The 18,135-nt window shown below is 36.6% G+C and overlaps 1 protein-coding gene across 1 annotated transcript in view; it reads left to right on the top strand.

The window, feature by feature from the left end:
* Positions 1-18,135, top strand: part of LOC150075020 (uncharacterized) — a 198,511-nt gene that overhangs the window by 160,987 nt on the left and 19,389 nt on the right. The window contains exon 7 of the mRNA XM_090388314.1: positions 6,028-6,148. Coding sequence (XP_090244440.1) covers positions 6,028-6,148 — 121 coding nt within the window. The remainder of the gene's footprint in view (positions 1-6,027; positions 6,149-18,135) is intronic.

The following is an 18,135-nucleotide window of genomic DNA, read 5'->3' as shown; positions in this document are numbered from 1 at the left end:
ATAACTTCTCTGTGTGGCAATCTAATGACTTGGTAGTCCTGAGATTTCATATAACAGTTTCTGCTCACGTCCAAAGCCGATTTAAAAATCGACAAAGCATGTGGCGTGTTTCTATAAGGTACGAGTTCTAAGGACACAAATGGTCCGGGAGACTTCCACTGTAATGACAACAGCGTTCGTTTGACAGAAGGCCATTGGTGGTCGAATTAAAATTCAGATGGCAGCTGGCAGATACAGTAGTTTTGTTAATGACATTACTGGGAGAAAGTGTGAGACTATTTATGTTCATGAGCAGTATGGAAGTTGTGAAATTCAGTGTTAGTACATATCATGAATAAACATGACTTCCATTTACCTACACAATGCCAACAGATTATCGACTTTCATCCAATCTGTAGTCGACAGTGCTCGAATACAAACCACTGGCCCGAACACCAACTGAAATATCAAGAGTGGAATTAGCACTTATCTGATGGCCAGTCGATCAAGGTGGCAAGTAAGCGAAGCACCTCTAAGGAATTGAGGAAATGGAATAATCAGCGGAATAAGTTTAAACTACTTGTGCCATTAACAACATTTTGGCCTTCATTTTGAAATGGACTTATGAAATCACCAAGTCCATACGTGTTTATCTCTGTGTTTACAGTCTGATCCAAACCAAATTCATACTAAATGGAGGGGAGAACTATTTTATTTTCATCGGCCATCTTGAACCAAGGCTAAAATGGGCTTGAGTTTAGTTAAGACTTTAGGGATTCAGGTTTTGTTTGAGTTAACTGGTTTAGATTGAAGTGTAGAGTTCCACTTGGATTTTTCGTTCCACAAACCTTGGAACACACTAGAAACACTGAAGCCTCGTGCTTATTGTCTCTTCTAGGTTCTACACAATCAAATCAAGCAATGGTTCAGTTGCAGTGTGAGCCAAACAGAAGATAAAAGAGTCTAAAGAAAGGAAGTTTGATTTCTAGGATATCTCTTGGTGCAAAATAAAGAACAGAAAAAAGCTTTACTCATATCATTAATAAATTTGCCGGTGAAGCAACAGTGCACCGGGAAGTTGCTTATTATAAATATTGCATCTTACATTGCTCAAGACGAAAGCAAGTAAATTTCATTTGACAACATTCTGTGTTAAATATTTAATTATATCCTCGAGGTAAAATCGCGTGTCTTTTGTAGTATTTCGCGTAACATGATCTTAATCTCCTGTTAAGACGGGAAGAGGGAAAGAGTAAAGCAGGTGCATAATTTCATATTACATTTACATCAGTCGATATGGTTCATTTAATTAGGGCCAGCCAGGTTGCATATACTGCGATACCAGAGGAGAGTAGACTGGAAGCAAAGGTATCGATTATCTACTTTACAAAATGTATTTTAAGAGATAACTAATTGAAGTCAGTATGATTATCATTTTATTTTGCTTCTTGTCGACATATAAAGCCTTATCAAAAATATTAGGGGATGTCAGACATATAAGTTATTTGTGAAGTCACGTTTATTGGGAATGAGGAGTGCAATTCTCATTGGTATTAAATTTGCGAAGTCTGCACAGATATCTCTGTAATGTTGTTGTTGCTGCTGCTGTAGTGGGGTTTTAGGAGCATCAGCGACTAAGGCCATATTGCTCCGTGTATACTGTCTGCAAATTGCGTGTGTTCTGTGGTCGATTTTTTGTTTGTTGGACGAAAAACCCTAGTTTCCGGGATAAAAAAAACCGTGCTACCCCTCACACCTACCTGTGAGTAAAATTACTCACATCATCGACTGGACTCGAACTCAAGTATTTTCCACCCAGTGTGGGGTGGGAAGTACGGTGATTCTACCAACTGTGCAACCCACGAGTGCTATCTGTAGCGATATATCCCAATATTTCTAAGAGTATGTAACCCTCAGTACATAATCTTAGTTCTCACGGCAGTTTTAATCACTGTTCTTCCACGCCGTGTGCAAAAGACGTAGGTTCGACTGATGAAAAACGCAAATCCCTCGATTTTCATCCAGCAAATGGACAAAGGAATACACAGTTTACAGGAGTAATTGGGTGTAGGGTTTTAGGCAACTTATGCCATATTGTACCGTAGATGATATGTCTTAAATAGTTTGTATTCTGTGGACCATTTGCTGTTCGCTGGACGAAAAACACGAGTTTCTGGAAGAAAAAATCATGCTAACCTCGCTTGAGAAAGAAAGCCACGCTGTGAAAAAGACCCATAAAAATTCATTGCTTCGTTGATGGATTTGGAACTCAGGTCTTTTCCACCTAGTGTGGAGAGGGCGGTGATTATACCAACTATGATGCCATTATTGCAGGATAAACTACAATAAACAAACCTTATATCCTCAGTTGCTGTTGGCACTCTCCGATGGGTCTCTTAAAATGATTTTTCAAGTTCTCAATTGGATACAAATCCAGGCTTTTGGCTTTGGTTGTTCGGTATCTGTTTTGCTGGATGAAAAATACGTGTTTTTCGTAGGTGAAAACGTATTAATGATTACATTGAGTCCAGCTATTTACTAAATTCCATATTGAGATGTACAAATTTGTATTTTATATTTTGGTAGGGTAGTTTATGTCATCCGGATGCAGATAAAAAAAAATATCTTCGTTCCTGCGTAACTGTTAAAAATTATGTAAAAAAGGATCAGTTGATAATTAGCCATTAAACAGCTTGACTTCACTTGACGCAAAGGAGCATTTTAATTCGCTTCATTCTTTTTCATTCTTTCATTATTTTTCTTACTTCTCTTAAATTGTATTACGAATTTTCGCCACTCATTTGACAGGAACACAACAAAATGGCATAAAACCAATGTCAACGTCAACAGAAAACCACCTTTTATTTAATTTCAAAGCATCTGACAAACATACGTGAAAGAACAAAAACATTTTTTTCTTTTCGAAGCTCATAACCTGGTTGTATATTCTGAAAGCCGTTACCATGACAATAGAAACATAATCTCATAACAATAGGGGTACTTATTGCTTAGCTTTTAGGCAGAAGAGTAATCGTGTTTCTTTTATTTTTGCTAACAAGGCGAACTCTGGGGAATTTTCTGTAGAGAAGACTTCATTAAGAGAATAGGGGCGGATTGTATTTCGCAATTGGATAAAAAACAAGCAAATTTACATTGGTAACATGGAGTGATCAGGAACAAGAGACTAATTCCAGAACAGAATCTGTTGATCAGCTTTGAAGGGAAAAAAAAAAAATACTAGCAATGTGATCAGTTGTCTGTGTAGTTAGTTTGAATAATCAAAGGAACTGCTTTTTTTTGTTCATTACAGAGCTAATTATCAAAGGTTCAGCTAGAATCGCTTCTTGTAATACAATGGTAATTGGTGTTTTTTCAATTCCCAAGGAAGCAGGAATATTTTCTCTCCATTCCTTTTCTGAGGCCCTTATAAAATATGTACAGCATCGAATTTCTCCTTAAAATTATCGTGTTTTTCTTTATATCCCAAGTGCAGAAACAGCGTACTGCTCCAAGGCATTCCCATCAATATTGGCGATGTTTTATGCTTCATTAAATTGTATATTGCTGATACAGTATTAAGAATTAATTTTCAAAATATCTAAATACGTTAATATTAATCAGCATTGCTGATGATTTAGGTGAAAATAATTTCTGTAGAGAAAGGTTTGGAGATTTGGTTGAACATTGAATATGCAGGAGTTGAACTGGAGTTCCTGGATGAAATTTTTGGAAACAGCGTGGTTTCTATCCGCTATCCTGAGGTGTATAGCAAAGGAGTGTCGTGGGCACCAATGTCACGTGAAAAATCACGTGGGTTTAATTAAACCCACGTGATTTTTTATATCTAGAGTTATCTCAAATACTGTGTTTCAGAAGAATCCAAGAATCATTACGGCACTGAAGAAGGCGATTGAAAATGACATTTTTCTTTCTGTATCGGAGATAATGTTATAGCCATGTTCTTAGCAACTTGACACTCCAACTACTGCACGGTCTTGATAAATGTGGAGGACACATTGAACATGTTGTGGCATGAATAAAATAATAAAATCATGTTATGAATAAAAAAAAAAAAAACCACCTGTATTTTCCCATTCTATGAAGTAAATTAGTATTTCATTCACCCATTTCAAAGTCCCCAAACATGGTTTGTGGGGGGGGTATGTCTGTTTTCAATGTAAGGATATTAGGCGCCAACTCAGCGTTGTTATGGGCCTTTATGAGAGTGTAAAGAACAGGGTGGATACCCTCGAAGGATTTAAATTAGGGACCCATCAAGCTCTCAGCTGTCCACATCAACGCCAAAGCTAGCTTGCGCTTGATCAGCAGGTAACACAGCGGCAACCTCCAAGGCAGAATGCGCTGGTCCCACAGGAGCTAGTTGTCAATGGCTCTATTGTCAGTGAAAAGGGGAATATATTGTGCAAAAAGGACAGGTGGAATAGGACCAGGGCATGTCTGCTAGGGGCAAAAGTTGATGACATTACAGAGCAGATATCACTTTTTAAGGGCACAAAAGATGATATTGTTGTACACGTTGGCACTAATGACATTAAGAGTAGTAGAGCTGCAGAGTTACTTAAGAAGTACAGGACAATATTGGAAAAAAGTCGCGAGTGCTCTTGTTAAGTAGATCCCAGAGATGGGATATACTTAAACAGAAAGAATACTAGGCGAGCTTGGGGGGGGGGGGGGGATACACAGAATAATAGATTAACAATGGCCACAGCAGAAGTGATCCTTGCCACTGCCCCTCTACTGGAAGGAGAAGCAGCAGCCTAGAAAGCAAGATACTTGGGATTTCAAGGACTGTCGGGAATCATCATGCAACAAAGCAAATACATGGGCTGTGTTAGGGGTACTAAGAGTTAAAAAAGTGCATTTACTTGCATGTACACCAATGATAGGAGTATAGTAAATAAAATTTAAGTGATGACCAAGACATCAAATGCGGACATTGTTGGGATATCACAGAGGCGGTGTCAGTTAGATATAAGGGATACAGAATTTGAATACGTTTATGATGAATCTTTGTATGTATTGAGGCACCTTCCTTGCTGTAATTTAATAAAAGAAAATATCTTTCAACGTGGTTAATTTAAAGCATTCATCCATTTTATTTAAAGATCTAAAAATTGCATCTATAGCTCAAGGTTTTCGGATCAGAATTACGCCATCAAAAAGCTTTAAATAATTATTTTAGTATTATCTTTGAAAACCTCGATTGATCTGTTTCTCAGTGTTCACAAGATAGAATTCGGCTGTCTGGTTGTTATATCTTCTACATGACAATCTGATAAAAAAAAAAAAAAATCTAAGACTTTTTAAACTTTCCTATTCACCCGGGTGTTGCTACAAGAGTTTTATTTTTATTATTTATCAATAATCTTAGAACAATTCTGTTCTTCCAGTGATAAATACTGGCGTTCGCATTAAGAATAAACACTAAGTGGGACTTTTTAGGCGTTGGAATAAAATTTAATCTCATGGAAAGAAGAGAAAGATCAAAGACGGATGAACAGACAAATTCACCGCAGTCTCATTACCAAATCGTGACACTTCTTTGTACATTCACAAGGTTATTTCAAGACAACACAACCATCTGGAAGTGGTATCATAGTATGGGGAATGTTTTGTTGGCAAGGACTGGGTCTTGTTGATACCATATTAAGTCAAGGCAAACCAATATTCAAGTGGCGAAGAGTTTTACAGGTTTGGAATTAATTCCAAATCTGTAAAACTCTTCGCCACTGAAATGAAAATTTTTAATCGAACTGCAAGGGTGATCAGGCTTTCACATTTCCTTTCTGAACGTTCAGTGCTTCGAATAATTCCACTTGTATACACCAAGCAATTCCTGAAATGAATAAATGGACAATTACGTGTGGCAGAGACACTGGTGACATCGTAATCAGAGAAAAGTAATATACCTTAATGATGATAGTAGAGTTAACTGCTAAAAGAAATGTCAGGTGGAACTCTTTTGCAGTTAGATGGTGCATAATTCCTACAAGTGACTAATCATTTGAAATGACTTATATTTTATAGATAATAATCGAGGGAATTCGTGGATCCAGTTACGTCGGTGATGGCGCCATTGATGATGTCAGCCTACAGCAGGCGGACTGTGGATCTGTTGATTTATTCAACGTTTCCATCAATTCAGAAGGTAAGCTAATTTTTATTTTAAATGTTTAAAAACACTCGATGCACCCCTCATTCTTATGAACATACCGTATTCCTTAAACATACAACTTACGAAGGTGAAGATCAAGAAGTACCACTGGTAACATCCGCATGCTTTTGTTAATTCTGATGCTTTGCTTGTCCATCTGATTGAATCCACAGTAATTTTGGATTCAACCAGCTATAGTTTTTTCCAAGCTGCAGTGAAATATGATTCGAACTTGAAGCACTACCAGATAAGAATCATTGCATTTTGAAGATTTTGTTTTATTCTGGTTATCAATTTAAATTCATAAATAATAAATTATATTTGTTTTATCAAGATACACAGAATACAAGAAACAGCACCGTATTCAGCAGTCACGGGCTTGAACCCCGGTCACTCAAGGCACGTGTACTTATGCACCCGCGCGCCTGACCACTAGGCTACGGCGGCCTTTTTAAGATTTTGTTTTATTCTGGCTACGGCGGCCTTTTTGAAGATTTTGTTTTATTCTGGTTATCAATTTAAATTCATAAATAATAAATTATATTTGTTTTATTATATTAATCACAGCAGAAATGCGAATTACGTGTTGCATTTCAATTTTATCAAAATACAGGAAGAAACAAGTAAAGAGCATTACAAAAATTTTGAATCCATACCACGATCTGAGATACGCTCTGCTATTTGTTTATTACATTTCTCTCCTCATCTATGTATTATAACATAGATGAGGAGAGAAATGCATTACCAGCTAAATAAGGCTTCCTTTCCATGAAACTAGTGATATGAATTAGTAGAAATTTGTAATTTTTATTTCTCTGCCAATAAAAGGGAAAAATCTCTTCCGCTCCGCCATTATATGATATACGCACGTGGGTGGCGCTTTATTAGCGAGGTGATTAATGCTATCAAGGTTCGTATTATGGAAAACGTATCCATGAAGAGGTATCACAAGCAAGCCATTATTTATTTACTCTTGCTGGTGTAGATGTTGTCATTTTATGTAAGAGTGTTAATTACTGTTTACCTCTATCACCATGCGTTGCACGATTAATGTCTATTATATTATTTATTAATATTTATTGCCATTTAATTGGGCATCGAGCTCGTACTGCTTTCTCTCTCTCTCTTTTAAGCTCACCAATCACCTTCAACTTATGGAGTACCCCTTTGGGATTTGTAGAGACTTAAAAGTAATGAAGTGTTTACCACTAATTCGCAATCACTGCCTCACAAAGGACAAGTTTTCACTTTATAGCTTGGCATTATGTTTCACTTTCTGTCACTGCAGAGTCAAATTGTATTTTTATAATTTCGTCTTCAGAAATATTTATTTTTCCTGTATTTAACAACACCCTGACATTTAAAAATATTCATCCTGCGCCGATTTATGAGTGTGCATTTATTATTGGGGGGGGGGGAATCTCGTTAATTCTACTGCATAACCCGTAATTAACCTGCGCTTGAACCATCGCCTATGGTTCAAGCTGCGCATGTTCACAAATTACAAACGCCTGAAAATTAGAAACTTGTAGGAAGGAGTTTCTGTTCTAATGCTGTACCTAAATTTTCTGTGCTTATTTTATTCATTTAATACAATCAAATAAACAAATACAGAAACGCAACCTCCTGTTGCAATGTTGCACTACGAACAGAAATAAAAACGGTTGTAGAGTGTTTCATACCTATTAAGAAATATTATTCATGGTTTAGGCCTAAATGGTTATCAATGAACTAATGAGACTCGTGGATGCATATAAATTATCAAGCGACTCAGAAGCCTATGGCAGATATAAGCTAGTCTGTAATCAGGTCACAAAGGAGGTTAGGCAGGCGAAGGCAGATTACGAGAAATCTTTGGCAAAGGATGCTAAGAAAAACAGCAAGGATTTCTTTACTTATATAAACTGTAAAAGGAAGGGGATGAATCTGATTGGTCCATTTGATATCAACGGTTCGACAGTTGATGATCCTGCTCAGTTGGCAAACAAACTGAATGAGTATTTTGCATCTACATTCACACAAGAGGAGTTTTTAAGGTTTGAAAATGGCAGAAGGTTATCAAATTGTAGCAGGGTGCTTAATGATTTTGTAATAACTGGGAGCAACGTGGAGGAGAAATTGTTGAAGTTAAACATAAGAAAGTCACCTGGGGTGGATGGGATCTATCCAGTTATATTAAAGGAGGCGGCAAAGCAACTAAGCAAACCCTTAGCCATAATTATGAGAGCATCCTTGGACTCAGGGGAGGTTCCCACGGACTGGAGATGTGCAAATGTATCCCCAATTCACAAAGGGGGATCGAAGGGTGACACGAGTAATTACAGACCAGTTAGTTTAACTGCTATTCCGTGTAAAATAATGGAGTCACTGGTTAAAGATGCATTGCAGGATCATCTAGACACGGCTGCAGCAATAATTCAGACACAGCATGGGGTTTTTTAGGGGAAAGTCTTGTCTGACAAATTTGATTGTATACTATGATGTGGTAACAAAGGAACTGGATGCAAAAAATAATTTTGATATCATATATTTGGATTTCAGGAAACATTTTGACACTGTTGTACATGAAAGACTATTGTACAAATTGGAGCAGAATGGTATTAAGGGTAAGTTGCTACGATGGTTAAGTGGGAGAAGACAGAGGGTAGTAATCAATGGGTGCTGCTCTTCGGGGACTAATGTTATTAGTGGAGTCCCACAGGGTTCGGTGTTGGGTCCACTGTTGGTTTGTATATTTATCAATGATATTGATGAAGGTATATATCAGGCTTAATGTCGAAGTTTGCAGATGATACAAAGGTTGGCAGGGTTGTTAATGACAGTAATGGCAGTGTGCTACTGCAACAGGATCTAGATAATTTGGGCAGATGGGCTAAGAAGGGGCAACTGAAGTTTAACCTTGACAAATGCAAAGTACTGCATATGGGTAGAAGTAACCCCAGAGAAACGTACCAATTGTGTGGTACTAGACTTAAGGTGGTAGAAAATGAAAAAGCCCTGGGAGTAATTGTGCAGTCAGATATGAAGTTTTATAAGCAATGTAAACAGGCTGCCAGGGCAGGTCAAGGGGTTTTGTCAATGATATATAGGAATTTTTCTAGCAGGGAAAAAGAGGTGATTGTCCCTCTGTATAAGGCAATGGTCAGGCCAAGCCTTGAGTACTGCGTACAGGTTTGGAGGCCTCATTTTAGGAAGGATGTAGATTGAGCGTGTACAGAGAAGGGCAACAAGATTATTGAGGGGAATGAAGGGATCCTCTTACCAAGAGAGGCTTAAGTTCTGCAAATTGCAGTGGCTGGAGACTAGGCACCTGCGCGGTGATCTGATTGAAGTGTATAAGGCCTTGAATGGGTTGAGCACGCTGAATTCTAATGGGATCCTTCCACTTGTTCAGATTACGAACTTAACGGGGCATAAATTCAAATTAAGAAAAGACAGCTGTACGGGAATTTGCCTTTAGCCAGCGGGTGGTTAATTGCTGGAACAAACTTCCATTTGTCGTTGTGGAAGTTGATAGGTTAAATAAATTTAAGGAGGAACTGGACAGGCATTTGGAGGGAATGGTGTGATTTTTTTTTTTTTTTGGCTGATGCTGCCTAAGCTCATACACTTGCTTTCTTGCATCACATGCCACTACTACTACTACGCCCACTGCGCGAAGACAAGTGGTACCCAAATAATAGATTTTAGCCAAAGGCATTTTGCTTCGTGTTCCATAATGTATGAGGAATATTGTTGCATCCGAAAGAGCAGGACTAAAATATTTACAAACTATACAAATATTTAAAATATTTACAAAATACTAAACTATTTACAAAATACCAAACTATTTTACAAATATACAATATACATTAATATACGAAAAAAACGTTACAATGGAACATCAAATGTTAGACAGTGAAGCATGTTTGAGGATGGTGAATGTTATGGAGGCTGTTGGCAATAATTAATTGCATTTGTAGTGACGTAATCGCCTCGCCCTCTTCTCCCACTGGCTCGAGTAAATATCACTAGGAAGAAAACTTTTTTAATGTATAGAGAGAAAAGTATTTTTATGAAATACATATCTAAGTCTTTCTATCATAATATATGTTAAAATCATATGGATACGAAACTTATTATGCTCACAAATTTTGAAGGTTTGCTCATACACCTTATGGGCGTTCTCGTTTTGGATACATAATAACTTATAGAATGCAAAATTCTCGGGAAAAAAAAAACTGGAAATTTCTACTGAGGGCGCTCCCTGGCGGTTTACAAAACGTACGAGTGGTAAATGTATTTTAGAATACCGATCACAGGTGCAACTCTTGTTATAGATATTCTGCTGGCATTAACTGCAGTAAGAATGCATTGCATATAATAAATATCAATGTTTGAATGCATAAAATTAGCGTCGCGCTGTAGTTTTCATCGATCAGCTATCATTAAAGCATAGAAAAATGTCGACTTCCCCTCTGCCTGAGCTTAAATTTCTTTCTGACATTGTTCCGTTCAAGTTTTGAAACTTTTCTTCTCATTTGATCGATTCCATGCCAGAAAACCTTTTAAGATAATTGTTTTTCACTTAGTTTTCGTCGAGTTCGCTTGCATATGATTTTGTACTTTATTCCAAATTTTCTAGTGTTCGTCATCTAGGAGGATAATTAGTACGCAATTTATTTCATTTTTCATGCTACGCTTATGCAGTGTAATGTAATTAATGCCAGAAGACTACTGTACTGCAACGTGAGCATGCATTAACAAAATTATTTAATGCTATATCGTACCTGATGGACGACATTTGACAAAATGGTAAAGTCGTACAAAGATTTCAGAAATAATAATATCGGTGATGTATTATGGAGGCCATTTTAACAGTATTATACAGTAATGGATAAATGATATCAGGAAGTGGGCTTTATCTACAGCTTTCTAAAAAAAGGGGAGGGGGAGAATCTTCGTTCATACCATTCCAGTTCCACTACATACCTTCCCAATTGTTTTGAATTTCATCAATGTATGAACGTCGACCACTGTTCAAATGAATTACAACAACTTCCCAAAATTTTGCATTTCGCTCTTTTTCCAGTGAATATATACCTACCTCGTTCATTTCACTTCTCTTCAGGGCTTTGTATATCTCTCTTATGTTCTTTCTCCCCCCCCCCCAAAAGATGTCTAGTTGCCAAGCTCTGCAGCCCTTACTTGTTAAGCCGTTCTTCACATGGTCCTCAATTAGCACGCCTTACCAATCTGATTGTTCTTCTTTGAGCTCCTTCAAGAATGTTCACCGGACTTGAACGCAATATTCTAAATGCAGTCTCACCATTGGCTTACATAAAGGAACAACGGCATCCTTTTAAATACTTGACAAGGTCCTATATCATAGACATGACACTGTGTGCCTTCCTAGCCGTGTGTTTACACTGCATGGAAAGTTTTATGTCTGGCTGAATCGTATTCTTTAAGTCTGTTCCGCCTTGAATCACTTTTAACTTCACTCCCCCCCCCCCCCCAGCTTGTAAGTAACTTAACTCGCCCCGTAGCTGGTACGCCTGGATTTCTATTCTCTAGATGCAAAACCTAATGCTAAAAATATTAAACTTCAGTTGCCATTTTTTAAACCACTTGCAACTGATCTAAATCATTATGAAGTAATACGGCCTGGCCCAGTTCTTCTCGTTAACAACCCTTTCTGCCATTAAATCTCGGCTGATATTTTCCGTGCATCCCGCATCAAGGAAGATAAAAACAGAAGTGGCCCCAACGCTGATCCCTGAGGGACTCCACCTGCTAAGCTCGTCCACTATGCGGCATGTTCATTAATTTCTCTCTTTGTCTCCTATCTTTTAGTCAGCCCTTCAATCCAACCAAGGATCTTGCTATGAAGTTAAGTTTTATGACAGTCATAAAAATTAAAATTACTTCCCCTTCAAGCGCCTTGTATCCGTAAGTAGGGACTCTGTAACCTTATCCACGGAAGTCAAATCACTGTCTATAGTTGGCCACCTTTCTCTCCTTAGAGAATCCTTCTGGGGTAAAACGATCTCATTAGCACTACCAATGGGACGGTGCAGCCCCTTCAGTTATAAAAGAATATACACCGTTTCTGAAGCCTTACTTTCGTCCAGTTTTAGTAGTGTTTCGAAAATAATCTTCTGTGTGATGGATATATCACTCAATTTACAGCAGCCTGACTTCTTGCCGCTGATCTCTTGTTTCAACTCGTCTGGAACTTTTGCTGGGCTTTATATGACTTCCATTTGAATCAAGTAAGAGACCCATCTGATTCCCTCGTTTCTCTTTTGTATTCAAGTCCAAAAAGAACTCTGTCTCAATTTTAAGCTCTGTTTTCTATAACCTTATACTCAAGGTTCCCCTGTTTCATCCCATCAGAATTTTTGTTTTCTATACGCTTTCAGGATCCTTTGAATGCTTTTCTTTTGCCCATTTAAACCCTTGACTTTTCTGTCCGTCCAACTTGGGCATCTTTCGTTTATAAAACTCCACTTGAACACTGGTTGCTTTCAGGATAAATCCATTGAATACTTGCAATCATGAATTTGTATTCAGCAGATTATAGTTGTCTCTTAAATAATAAAAAGATCAAAATAAACACCAGTTAAATTACCTTTAAAAATCAGCTTAAAAATTACCTAGAGTTTCTTCGGTATTGAATTACTCTAAATAAAAAGAACAAACCAAAGTTGTGAGCTTATTAAAGCTAATAGGCTTCCGATTTTAAAAAAATGTTATTATGCTAAAAGCTCCACTGTATCAACTAGTTTTTAGTTATTTTATTATCGATTAGTTGTCTGTGCAGTAGATTTTATGTGTTTGTAAAAATCAAGTTTTGTCTTTGAGTTTGTTTCTGCGACTTTTATTACGTAGTCTCTTCAAATAACTTCAGGGATTTTACCACGGATTCCAATTTCCTGAGAGTTTTTTTAGTAGTAGGAATCGTTGCTACAAAAAATTTAGTAGTCTTGTCGAGATTAGGTTTCAGAAGCCTTCGCAAATATTGATAGTAGGAGAAGATACCAGAACTGGTTTCTTTTATTTGTTTTTGGAAATGTCTGTTTTGAAAACACAGGTCAGAATTGCGTTTTAAGAGTTCTTGCATCAAAACTCGATGTCCTCGTTTCTTTTGGGTTATTGATCACTTGAGTACCTTTCCGTGCTCTAGGACGGACTAAAAAAATAAGAGTACATCTTCTGTGAAGTTTTCTTTATCCAAGTCAGTTGTTCTTCAGTATACCTGGAGGTGTTATTATTGATTTGGTTTGTTCGCACTAAAATCTTCACTACATTTTCAGTGATCAATATATTTTTTTGCTATAGAGATATCTACATCTATGCAAGATATCTTACAGAGATGGAGATATATTATTGAGATTCTAGTGGGCTTAACGTTTTCTATACTGGGTTGTTCAGATTTCACTCCTCATTAAGGTCCTTATTACAACAGGGAATTTATTATTCCCTGTTGTAATAAGGACCCTGTGTAATAAAGAAATACAACAAGAATGGATGGATGGCTAGACACCGACGAATTTAAATACATAAGAAAAGCGAGCTGATTTTAGTTTACTGGAAGCACGTTTTTTTTTAAACTGGTTTCACTGCAGTCTGTTGCCTCCAGGGAGCCAACAGGCGCTACCATACTGCAGCGAAACGCGCCAAAAAAAAAAAAAAAAATCCCAACAGAGTGTACATTAATGACAAATGCATAACCACGTCTTTGGAGGTTTTTTTTTTCTTTCTCCATATCCCACTGACATTATGACGCCAGTTGGCTCTAAGAAAGTTTGAGAACATTTGTCATTAGACTATAAGCCAGCAAAGTAGTTCGCAGGCCGATACAAATGTGCCACAGTCAATTTCACTTTATAACGTCCTTCAGTAAAGTTCTGTTGTTTTTTCAGTTTTAAAAACTTCAAGGAAGTGTTTTTATCCATAGATTACGATCACGGAATACTTCCACACAAAATTAAAAATTAAGGCTACTATGCCACACCATTCCAAAGTAAAAATAAGTTTTATACAAATTTTATACAAAGTTTTATTCAAATCTTTCCTAAGTCTAGACAGGTTAGCTACTAGTTCAGATATAATGCGCAATCTCCACTCTGTATTTGTTTTATTTATTTACAACTCTCTAATGCATTTATTATTAGTAAACGATGCATAAACTGAAAAAAAAGACCTACTCACATCACCTGTCCATCCACTGAAATAATCCGTCTAGTTCTTTCTTGAATTTATTCAAACTACCCACTCTCACAATAACAGATGGAAGTTCGTTTCAAGAATCAACCAGTCGCTGGCTGAAGATAAACGCACATCTATCCTGCAACCATCCTTCCTCAATTTGAATTTAAACCCCTTACGTTGACCATAATACATTCCATATACTGCTGCTACGGTGCGTTGTATTTCTGTCTTTGCCTAATGAAACATCAGTAAGCGTATACGAAAAGCCTTATTAATAATAAGGCTGAAAATTACTAATAAACTTTGATTTTCTTCGTGCGAAAACATTTGTGAAATGTGATGTATAAACACAAAGAACCTGACTTCGGAAAATCTTACCTTACTAATAATTTCTTGACACTAATTTGTATCAAAAGCCCTTGAGAAATGAAGCGTAAGTCTAATTTCACGGGAGTAATTAACTACTACTGCGATAGAATCAGGAATTCAAACCCAGAACCTACAAGTTTGAAAGGCTTTGAGGAAATGAACTTGTTATGAGTAGATATAAATGAAGTTGATCAGATGCAAGGCGCTCTGCTAATTAAAGCAATACACCGAGTGGACGAGCATGTCTTCAGCCATCCTCTTTAAAGATGAAACATTCAAATTTGTTAGCATTAATATTTGTCTTGCAGACATTGTTATACAAATTGAGTAACCACATCCCCCCCCTACCGCTTTGCTTCATCACATCGCCAGACACCCCGTATTCTTCATTTTAACTTAGAAACATTCAGCGAAAGGGGCTCATTCTGTTCCTTAATTTAATCGGCAAAATGTTGGACAACTCTAATTCAGGAAATTCATATCAGACTAATGATGAGGAAAGTTTTCAAATTCTGAAAACACCGAAAGACGTTGGAGAGTGGTATAAAATTCGACCGCCCCATCCAAGAGTGAAGCATTTTAATTTTTAACTATCCCTCTTAGTCAATATTTGTACCCAGGTAATACAATCTCTTTAATCCAGCTAGAAGGTAGTTTATACCGCCTCATGTTAATCTTTTCCCTCAGATTGGGCCCTTAATTATCGTTATCCAAGCATGTCTTCTACAAAATGTTGAAATATTCCATTGAACGCAATGGTAAGGAAATATTTCACACCTCTGCGTTTTTTTATGGTTCTAAGTCTTCAGAAATTATAATTCTGGACAATTTTTTACGAGCTATTTCCTCCATTATCTACACTTAGGCAGATAATTAAATTCTTTGCAACCACCTTCTAATTACACACCCTTCGTCCGCTTCTTTCAAGCTGTTCCCTATATCTTCATATATTTTCCGAATATCGCTCTAATGCCTTTAACACTTTAAAGTCCAGTCCTTTCTCAAAGTTTTTAATTACCTCACACATAAAGACTTACTGTTTTTCCGATTTCTTGAATATGCAGGGGAACTTGCCTTCCCCACTTATGGTTTTTTTTTTTTTTTGTTTTTTTTTGTGTCGTCAGAGTTCTGTCTTGAAGCACGTAAAAGATCTTGCTTATGAGAATTTTTTTACGACTTCTCGAGATCCTGTTAAAAAAGATAACCCACTAATTTAATTTTCATGGGTGGGAAGAGGATAAGGTTTGCTGTGAAAAGCTAAGGAATTTGAAGAAAAGGTTGTACTTGTTATTTATTTGTTTAAGAAGAGAATAAAATATTTATGAGAGGCGCAGGGTACTAGCATATGCATTATCACAGATATAGGGAGTCGTACAACGCTGCACGCGCTCTTAAAGCTTATACCTCCTTTTACCTTTTGGGTTCATGAAACTTTTAAGTAATAAAGATGCTTTTGGTACCTGAAGAAAATGTCAGTAACATCTTCAGATTTTTAGTTAGATTGTACTTGTTTACTGTCTTGCAATGGTGTTTGCTTCTTCTTACTTTTATATACTGCGTATGAAAAGAATCAGTGTGCCTACTTAGAATTTTCCTGAAATTCAGTAAGCCATTTTATGAGCAGTAGATGTGGGCTAAAGAGTCCCATTCTTCCTACCTAAGAATGATTAGCTATAGCCTCTATCGAAAATGCCTATTGAATTACTCCAGTCTCAAAGGTATTTATTTATTTTGGATCAGACCACCTTAAAGGTAAAGCTGGTGATAGCTGTTTTGTAAGAAATTGAAAACTAAACCTGCGCCGAGATTTATTTATGATCTTTCAGCAACGCAAAGAATCTTGAAGAACGTGTTTCTTTTTATGAATATTTTTTGAAAGCAGTAAACATTCCTTTGTTTGCTATTAACGTGGATGTATGTACTGTATATAGATTTGAGTGCTGGTATGTTTCATTATTAGGCAAAACTTCTAGCAGTAAAATGAGCTAGATTTCTTTTATTTATTATTATTTTTTTTTTGTTTGAGTTCAAGACTTCTTGAAACTCTTCTTTTATCGAAATACCTTAGATGGACTTTTCTTGTCGCAAGTATTTCAGCTTAAGGAAACGCAATAAAATCACCGTAGCATAGTTTTCTGTATTGGAAAACTAAGAGAGCTGCCTCTTTCTCTAGCGCTAAAAAGTATAACTTTAGAAGAAAAGAAAATATCCATAGCATTTCCCAGAGTTCTATTTCAGGCTAGAAAAAAATCGTAACTGAAAGTTGAAGAGCTCGCATGATCTCAAGTCTATGGTCTGAGATACGTGAAAGGAGATATGAAAGATAGAGTGTAAACAGCTGAATATAGTACGCACTCGTGTTGGATGGATACTAGATTAACCAAAATGTCTTGAATAATCTCCGTGATCTCTAAGAGTCAAAGCAAATTATTAGTTGTATGTGTGGAGTGTAGTAAGTAAAGAATGCAAATATCCCGATAGATTTTATTTGAAATCTAGGACTTAAGAGACTAAACTCGTTTAGTCTCTTAAGTTTTTAATTAGTTATCATTTGGATATAATTAGATATCATTCCCAACAAAAATTGGCATAAATTGAAGGCTTATTCGCAACATCCCGTGCGAACTACATAATGGGAATGTAATCATTCTCCATATAAAGTGTGATTAGGCTGTAAATTCGCGATGAAGGAAGCTTTCATTTTTTTTATAATTAAGAAGAAAACACCACATTTTGTGACCATATTATACGTTGAAAGACATGCTCACAATATAATTGGGAATAAATATACGGAGGTTTCTAAAATATTTCATAGTAATCACCAGAAATGAGACGAACTATTTCTTCATACGCAGTTAAACCCAGTAGAATTATAGTTACTCTGAAGTCAGTTTATCTGCTAAGTAAACAAAGATTACTAACTGTAATTCTCTGCATTTGCGATTACATCAAATATCCATCCCTGCAATCCAGTTATCTTGAAAAGGATATTTTTCTAAAGGAAATAAATGTAGCGTAATTTTAATGTCGAACACATTTGTTACTTCGATCTGGCTGATTTTATTTACTGAAACTGAATCAGCGATTATTAAAAAAAAATAAAAAAAGAAAGCGAAAAGTGCGAACACCATTCGAATTTTTGAGAGGATGTGGCCTTGGAAATTAAGTACTCTCAGAATGTAACAATAAATAGTCTGGGTTTCACGAAAAAAGCACATTAAATTTACGAACCTACTTTATTAAAGTTTGGTATGTTTGTGTTCGCATTTGTCCCTGATCATAAAGTTTATTTGCTGGATTTCTGCATGAGAAAATAAAACACTTTGGGGACTGCAATAACATGATCAAAATGACAAAAGTTATAAACTACTGATTTATGACGCTAATTAATATATTTTGAATACCCGATCGATGCG

The sequence above is a fragment of the Mastigoproctus giganteus genome, chromosome 14 (genome assembly GCF_048544385.1).
Source record: "Mastigoproctus giganteus isolate SK-2022 chromosome 14, ASM4854438v1, whole genome shotgun sequence".
NCBI lineage: Eukaryota > Metazoa > Arthropoda > Arachnida > Uropygi > Thelyphonidae > Mastigoproctus > Mastigoproctus giganteus.
This window is presented reverse-complemented; position numbering and strand designations above follow the sequence as displayed.